Source organism: Podarcis erhardii (assembly GCF_964252035.2).
Source record: "Podarcis erhardii genome assembly, chromosome: 2".
NCBI lineage: Eukaryota > Metazoa > Chordata > Lepidosauria > Squamata > Lacertidae > Podarcis > Podarcis erhardii.
This window is the reverse complement of record NC_138498.1, coordinates 76377829-76386905: the sequence shown is the minus strand read 5'-3', so window position 1 is coordinate 76386905 and position 9077 is coordinate 76377829. Positions and strand designations below refer to the sequence as shown.

Below are 9077 nucleotides of genomic sequence, written 5' to 3'. Positions count from 1 at the left end.
CCACTAACATCTGGAGGGCTGTAGGTTCCACAGTCTCTGGTCCTTTTGTGACACAAGGGAAGGAGAAAGTTCGTAAGCTTGAGGCACATTCTTGTAATGCAGGCCAATGATCACAGATGGTGTTGCAACTCGCCTTCATCTGGAGGGCCGTAAGTTAACAATCTTCAATATACGGTAATTCCAGATCACAGCATTACATCTGAATTAAGCCAGCTATCTCAAAGCTCAGTTGAGAGCAATGAAGTGGTCACATGTACGTAAGTTTATTTTTGTCACAGGAGTGGGACATCCCTTAAAAGTATAGAATTCTAGAACCCTACTTAGTGTCATTCAGCTAAAGCATGGGTAGGCAACCTAAGGCCAGATCTGGCCCAATCGCCTTCTAAATCCAGCCTGTGGACAGTCCGGGAATCAACGTGTTTTTACATGAGTAGAATGTGTGCTTTTATTTAAAATGCATCTCTGGGTTATTTGTGGGGCATAGGAATTGGTTCATTTTTTTTCCTTTCCAAAATATAGTCTGGCCCCGCACAAGGTCTGAGGGACAGTGGACCTGCCTCCTGCTGAAAAAGTTTGCTGACCCCTGAGCTAAAGGGTGGAACTTGGGCTTTGTCCTAAGATTATTAGGAGTCAACATAGTATCTGAAGATCCCATAAAGCAGTGATTACTATGTATAGTCACTTCAGGGGCAGATAGGATCTATAGGGCTGAGGTATTGTTTAGGGGCATTTGTTGCTGTCACTGATATTTATTTTTTAGACCTTTATTTTTCAGCTCTTATCATGACATATGGAAATATAGATTTTGTGGTGTACTTTTTGATGTGCTTTATTATGACTACTTCTGTAATTGTGTACCGTAAATCTTTTCATCTTGTTAGCTGCCTTGAGCATTGGTTTAACTATGGAAATGTGGCGTACAAACGACAGAAAGAAATGAAAAGCAGTATTATATAGCTTTGTCCCTAAATAGCTCCTCTGTTTATGTTAGGGAGTGGGCTGCTTTCTGCTAAACTCCCCTTCAATATATTCCTTTGTTCCCACCTAGACCTTCAAACTGCAGATTTTCAGGAGTGGACTGAGGAAAGCCCCATTTATTCCTGAATCAAGCTTGGGAACCAAGCCTGCCTTAGATTACATGCTACAAGTAATCAAACCTTCTTTATTGTATTTCAGACATAAAAGGTAGTTCATACTTAGTTGTCAATACTCTCCATCAGAAATTCTTATATTCCCATTTTAAGTTGGATGGCATTGCTCATATGCTGAAGGCACCACCTTCTGGACAAATGACATTATAGCAACACACCCCCTGCTTATAGCTCATGCACGTCTCTAGGGGATAGAAGCTATTCTATTTAAATGTTTACTCAACTTACTGTTGGTATATTCTTCCATATTGAACAGTAGCAAGGGGATCTCATACTGAAAATTAATTCTGTAGGCTCAATAGTTGCTTTAGTAACTTGTGGGCACTAGACACTGTGCACACAGGGTGTAAAACCAAATTGTTACCTGCAGGCCAAAAGGGTATAAAACGCTAGAAGTACAAACTGACAATTCCACATGAAGCTTAAATGAATGATGACATTCACAACATCATGTATGGTCACTGCACTTACCTTGTGTACTTCTAAATTTCATATATAATTGTCACACCATAGCAGTTTTGGTCCAACTGTTTACATTTTCAATAAAAATAGAAAAGGGACAAATGTGTTCTCAAAAAGCAGCAACAATTTTTGTCAGTATATTCCATGACAAAGGTTCCTTTTTCAGGCGCCACCTTAAAATTCCAAGTACCAAAAATATACAAAATACATGACGAAAAGAATAGTTAATTTAATTATGCAAAATAAAAAAGAGGGTAATTTTTTGGAACTGCTTAAAGATGGGAAGGGAAGTAGAAGTTTGATATCTGATAATTGTTTAATGTTTTGTTGTTGAAATGTTTGTAATAAATGAAAATTATAAACATATATGAAAAAATAAAATCCCAAGTGCCATATAGTAGCTGAAGCAGTTTGGACACATAAGCAGCCTAGTGTTGCCTTCGTAGCATCATGAAATGTTCTGAAATGCACTGAGCTATAATAAAGCTTAGCTGGCACTTGTTGAGAGTATGTTTGTCCTTTTTGCATTCTCTCATTTCTTGGCCTCCCTCTCTGTATGCTTTTATATGTGATACATGTACATAACTGTCAACGGAGTTGTAACAGTTCATGAATCAGATGAAGTCAATTATACAAGAGCTTCAGCTTTTAAGGTGCTACATTGTTTTTGCTGTAGCACACTGATACAGCTACTCTTTAGGACGTTGTTACCATGTGAAATTCAGCACTCCCATCGCTTCCCACCAACTGCACAAGGTCCCAAGAAACTATGGAAATTCTTTTACTACCATCTGTGTAACTGGGCTCCCCTATCCCAATGGTTTTGTAGGGCTCAGGATTTCCACTTCCCCAGTCTCCTGGCAGCATGCAACCCTTTGTGCTAAGGCTAAGTCCTGCACTACCTGAGGTTTTCTCCTCCCCTCTGTTTTGCCCCACCCACCCCACCACCTCCAATTTCCCATGGCATACCCCACAATATGAAGCAACCCCTGAGCTATTTTAATAAGGGAAAATAAAGGGGGACACTTCCCCCCCTCAAAGGAATAAAATCACCTTCAGAAGGTATATCTTGCAGGGTCAAAACAGAAAGCACGGCATCCACACATTACACTCAATTTTATTTATACAAAACTCCTTGAGTGAAAAGATGAAAACAACTGCTAGTCAGTTGCCAAGCAAGTCAGTCCCTTTTGCCATCTGGAGGCAAGCTGGTTACTTGGCATTCTTAGCGTTGTTGGCCCGCATTTTCTTCAGCCCTTTCTTGTTGTGTTTCTTTGCAAAACGCATGTTCCGCAGGAACTTGGGATCAACCTAGAAAATGGGGGGTGGGGAGAGATATAATTTGCTTAGCAACTCATATAGCTGGGTACAAGTCCTAGTATTTAAAGTGGGACAACTGACTGAGGTATAATACTATTGTACAGTCCTGTTCTTCAATAAAGCAGCCCTTTGGCCACGTCAGGCTCACCAACCTACTCTGTCTGGCTCAAACCTGCCGGCTTTTCCAGTAGTCTTATGCATCTCTGTCTCTGACATCTTGTTATGGTACTGTGATCAACCACATAAAGAACCATGGTTATGACTATAATTTAAGTGGCTATTGGTAACTGCTGGCAAACAAAAAGACAAGTTTCCAAACAAAATGTAGGTGAGCAGCCCATCTAGCAAGAAGGGCAAATAAGAACATATCTCCTATATAGGCATATGTTCACAATCTCCAGACAATACTTGCTTCAAGAGAGACATTAGAAAAGCGCTGTTCCAGGTTCTAAAAACTGCCAAGCAGGTTAGTTTCCAACATTGGTGAGCAATGAAGAAACAGACGAAACAGGAGTGTTATCAGACTGGTTCTTTCACTGTGAGAAGACCCCTTTTCCATTGCACCAAGAGACTATTCTGTATCACTGATTTCTATCCAAATAAGAATTTCAAAGCCAACTTGTAGTAAGATGTTCCTCAACAATGGCCAAATAAGAAAAAGGATATAACAAAACACCAGTAATATTCAAACTCAGGCCCCCTCTGCGCTATACATTTAAAGCAATCACCATACCACATTATGTAGTCATGGCTTTCCCCAAAGATTCCTGGGAAGGGGTATTGATTGTTAAACCACTCTGAGATCTGTAGCTCTGTGAGGTGAACAGGCGTCTCCCAGCAACTCTTGGCACTTAGGAAACTACACTTCCCAGGAGTCTTTGGGGGAAAACATGACTATTCAAAGTGGTATGATACTGCTTTAAAAGTATAGTGCGGATGGAGCCTCAAGTGTACAAAGTGCAGGTTGTATTTTGCAAGATTCACCGAATATGACACAGACTTTATTTATCTATTTACAGAATTTACAGTGTTCTCAATTCTACAGTGAGGAACATCGTAATGAAAATAAATAGAGAAAAACAATATACCACAATTGCAAAATCATACAAAAGGACCAATAAATAACTAAATAAGTCTATCATAAATTAATCAAGCAAAATTATGACATAAAATTTCCAAATAAAGTGACACTTAATGTCATTCTCTGTTATCATACAATCTTAGCATGCAAGGCCTCTACAAGCCCACTAGTAATGGGTGAAAAGGAAAAGGGTGCTGATGAGGAAAAATGCACTTACCCCCTTCAGAGATTCGTATCTATTTGATCTGGGTTTCTTAATGCCATTTCTGTGCCACTTGCGAGCTGTTAGGAGATACCATTTTCACATTAAGGATAAAGGCTGTTAATATTGTCCATCACCCTTTGCCAGCTTGGTGCCCTTCAGATATTTTGGGCTACAACTCCCATCAGCTCCAGTGAGCATGACCATTCCAGGCTAGCTTTATCTGCCTCTGTCACACATGTGGGCTTTCAAAGTCCTGTGAGCTAGTGTAGAAGTCCCTAGTTAAAATCCTGAATCTGGCCAGTCCCTAGTAAGCACCAGTTTTGGCTATCTATCAAGGATGTCCAAAATTGGTGGGCTCTTGATACGTGAAGCACTCAATGTCCATACAAACAAATGCTATTGGATCTTGTTCTCGAAGCATGTGCTTTCTCTGTATAACTTTCCCTTTGAGGCATGAGATTGCATTGGGAGGCAGGAAATGTCAACATACTGTCAAATGTTCTCTGTTGCCACCTTTACAAATACCATCCTGCGGCACTCTTAAAAGGTGCATTCCTGCCTACTTTTTACTTGAAATCTGTTTTAAAGGAATGAGTGTCACTCCAATGTGTATGCAGTTAGGACTAAAGTGTAAATCTTCTATTCTTTCCCCAACTTCTGACAACACCTACATTGAATTAAACCCACAAGCACAGTGGCCAATGAAGCCCATGCTCTTCTATTACTCCAAATGGATACTACTCATGTAATATTATTAGTGGGAGAAAAACATGCTTGCCTACCACTGTTGGAGACCATTACATTCAAGGATGGTTTCCAAATGAGGATCATCTGGAAGCCCTGAAAGAGCTAAACTGGGGATTATTCTGGTTATGCTATGATAAACACCAGAAATGTGGGCAATTTTGGGGCCAGGCATTGACATTTATAATTGCCATGGCAAGGATGAAGCTGTTGCATGATCAGCTTTCCTCCATCAGTTGAAGATGGCAGACTCCCTGACCGACTTTCCTGAAAGTGGTTTTCTGAAGCCTCCTTGGGATGTGTTTACCTCCATCAAGGCAACAGGGGAGGGGAAAGGACCAGACAACAATTGCTTGGCTAGCAGGACCAGCCAAAACTTAAGAGTGCCCTATATGAGACTGTTTACCCACTACAATTTCAGTTAGATTACAAACTAAATATAGGATACAGATATTCAGTCTTATTAAACTTGAATCTAGATTTCATGTATATTAATGTTTGCTTATAGTTATTTTGGATCAGACCAGTTATTCCTGGCACACTATGCAAGTCAAATGAAAAACATGATAGCGAAAACAATGAATTATATTTCAGCACCCAGTTATTTGGAATTGTTAGTAAAGGGATGTGGATCCCCTCACTTATAAATACTGAAAGTTTAATCAAGATATATGTTGTTTCAAGAGGTCAACTACAGTTACCATTACTTAAAACTCTTCTGCATGCTCAGAGTTGCTAACTACATGCATCCAACTATACCTTGATAAACAATTACTGACCACTATTCACTCCCTGACCTCTATGCGAACTTACACTGGTTGTGTGTGGTGTGGTTCTTGGACTTGGCCATGGCTTAAACCTGTGAAAAAGAATAAGAATCAGAAGTGTTCCTTTCAAACACAGAATAGCAGAAAGCCCCAAGCTCCTCAGGAACAAGTTTATGTAGAAAAACTTTAAAACCAATATCCATCTAACATCCTAAACACCTTTCTAAGATCTGCTTTGCTGAATCAGACCAAAAGGCCACCTAGTTCAGTATTATGCATCCATGCAGTTAAATGTCCCTGGGAAGTCATGAAGACAACCAGACTCCACAGATACCTGGCAATTAATTGAGACTACAGCTGCCATCCAAAACACACCAATAGGTTTGGCTGACCTCAGTGTAGACATGCACACTGTCACAGGTCTGTAGCCGCAGAAGATGAAGCTCGCACGGCACAAAATGCTGATATTTCTCCACGCATTAGTATAATCTCTAGTGGCCGCAATATCACATGTGATAGGGATTGTTACACAGGAGCGAACTTCATATAAACTTGGATGCTGGATCCAATATCCTGCCAAGATACAAGGTCCAGACATCCCACAGGACGACCAAGCGGGACCCCGACCGTGCCAAGGGCGATACCGGGCGCGCTTCAGCCACCCTTTCTTCCCATCTTTTCATCCACCCACCCACTCCACCTTTCAGACGCTCCAAGCTGATCTCATTCCCATCCCTCGGGCACAGAGCACGAAACGGCCTCTTAGGAAGGCGTCCCACCCCTCCTGCGCCGGCCATTCGCCGCTCTGGGGGCATCCCTCGGGAAGGATGGAACCGGATCGAGAGATGGAAAGCTCACCTGAAGCTCCGCCACAGTTCAGACCAAAACCGGAAGAGAAGCGACACTCGTAAGGCACTCTGGGAAGCCACAAAGCCCGGTCATAGACGCAGAACGGGCTGCGTTATTGTGTTTCCGACTGGAAACACGAGCCTCCGTTAAAATGGTTCCGCAGGAGAACATCCTCGCCTTCCGTTCCTTCCGCTGTTTATTTCCTTTTCTGAAATAAAGAGTGGACGAGCTTTGGCAGGATTTTCGCGGAGTTGAGTGTGTTCCGATTTGAGATAACAGGGCGTTCCGATAAAAAGCTTCGTTGCTTCTCTGGGCAGATTTCTTTCCTTATGGTTTATCATTGCATTGTTGCCTATCATAAGATCCACCGCAGCCCATTATAGCGTCAGATCAAGGGCGGAAAAAAGCATTTTTCTTTCTTTCTGTGGACAGAAACTGGTTTACCAGAGGCAAACCCACGACTGCAATCTCCCATGTTTTCAGAATCAGAGAAGGTTTCGCTCTGAACTCACACCTTTAAAATTTTTGCCTCCCCCGTCTAATAATGGTGTTTTATTTTAATTTTCAATTTGAACGTTTTAAAATACATTTCGGTAACCTTTTTCTTGTGATCAGGAAGGCATGCAGGCATTTGACTCCTCGAGTTGGCGTTTTAGGAAAGCTATCCGATATTGTAAATGTTGGCACGTTTCGAAAAACATTCCCTGACGTTGTATTTTGTATTGCAAATTTATGTCTGAAAGGAAGTCATTCTCATTAACTCAGAGTACACAAATGTGGTGGCATTGTGGTGTTTATTCTCATAGTAACCCTAAGCAGTAATGCTAGTGAGTTGCTCAATTCATTAAAGACTCGACTTTCCTACAGTGTTCCTTGTAATACCATTCAACAGCATAGTCCTGCAAGATTGTCAGTTTAAACAGCATACTCGGTTATTACTAGAACCGGTATGGTATAATGCAATGGTATGGTATAATGTAATGGTAAGCTTGAATGTGTGAAATGCAGCTTTATTTCCTGCCTCAGCTGTGATATTCATTGTGCCAACCTGAGGTCCATGTGTTCTCTCACCTGGGGGCACTATTTGATCACAATAGTCAAGGGAGGCTGCTAAATTTTATAACTGGTTGGACATATTAATAGATTATTGTTTCTGATGTTCTGTTTTAGTGAGTATGGGGGGGGGGGCAGAACATCAGATTTGTATTGGCTTTTATTGATTTAAGGGGGCAACTGCCCCCTTCACTTTAAGCTGTCACAGGTTCTAAGCTGTGTGCCTCAATCTGTGCTCCACCTGTATATTTTCTGTAACAACCTCCTTCCAAAGGCATGCAAACCTGGGTACGTGCTGCACCCCTGGAACTACTCACCATCTGTAGAAACCAAGGAAGATTATCACCACAATGCCTTTTTGAACCTCCCAGGGCATCTGGCTAGCCACTATTGACAGGAGAATGCTGAACTAAATACAGTGGTACCTTGGGTTAAGTACTTAATTCATTCTTGAGGTCCGTACTTAACCTGAAACTGTTCTTAACCTGAAGCACCACTTTAGCTAATGGGGCCTCCTGCTGCTGCTGCGCCGCTGCAGCACGATTTCTGTTCTCATCCTGAAGCAAAGTTCTTAACCCGAGGTACTATTTCTGGGTTAGTGGAGTCTGTAACCTGAAGTGTCTGTAACCTGAAGCATATGTAACATGAGGTACCACTGTAGACCTTAGGTCTGATACAGTAAGACAGTTCATGTACTGTACTGTATCTGTATTATTATCTCCCCTCAAAATGTAACAATATGTCCTGCTTCATGCCCAACACATACAGAAAGAGACTCTTACTTTTAAATAAGAAAGCAATTTTTCTTCAAGCAAGTAATGGCATAGGCTTGGCAGCAGACACAGAGTTCAGGAATCAGGCAAGACGGTCACAACTGGATGGAAGCATCTAAGGTATCTCAGCAGTTTCCATTTCCCCCATGTTTGTCTTTCAAAGAGGGGGCTCACACACAATATTCACTCAGTTTGCAAGAACATCAGGTTTGCAAATGTGTGTTGCTCTGGGATGCATTGGTCTGCTTGCATCTCTAGAGATGGCACCTGGTCCTAGGTAACAATACTGCATCCTCCTGTTCAGGCTCCTGATCACTGCCTCCCCCACCCCCCAGCTGCCTACAGCCCTCGCCAGTCTCTACTGAGACTCTCTGCTGTGCTGGGAGATTAGGGGAAGTTGTCTGCATGTCTGCTCCCCCTTCAGAAGCATCAGAAGTTAAGGCACACTGGGGAGAGCTTCCCTCCTCTGACTCTGATTCCCATCTTTCCCCTCCTCCCCCCGTTTCCTCCTCCTCTTGTGTTGGGACCTGCCAACCCAGGCCCGATCCTGACAGTGCCATGGGACTCAAGACATAATGGAATGACAGCATAAAGCTGTAAATATGTCTGCTTTGCCTGCCATCTCATAAGTGGTCCTACTGAAACCAAGCAGGGTTCTGAACATTTAACATA

The 9077-nt window shown here is 42.1% G+C and overlaps 1 protein-coding gene across 1 annotated transcript; it reads right to left on the bottom strand.

The window, feature by feature from the left end:
* Positions 1–2714: 2714 nt before the first annotated feature.
* On the bottom strand, positions 2715–6696 carry RPL29 (ribosomal protein L29). Its single transcript, XM_081847611.1, has 4 exons — positions 6589–6696; positions 5777–5822; positions 4232–4296; positions 2715–2924 (listed from the first exon to the last, which is right to left on the bottom strand). The coding sequence occupies exons 2-4, from the start codon at positions 5811–5813 to the stop codon at positions 2826–2828; spliced, it is 201 nt and encodes a 66-aa protein (XP_081703737.1). The 5' UTR covers positions 5814–5822; positions 6589–6696; the 3' UTR covers positions 2715–2825.
* Between the last annotated feature and the right edge of the window lie 2381 nt (positions 6697–9077).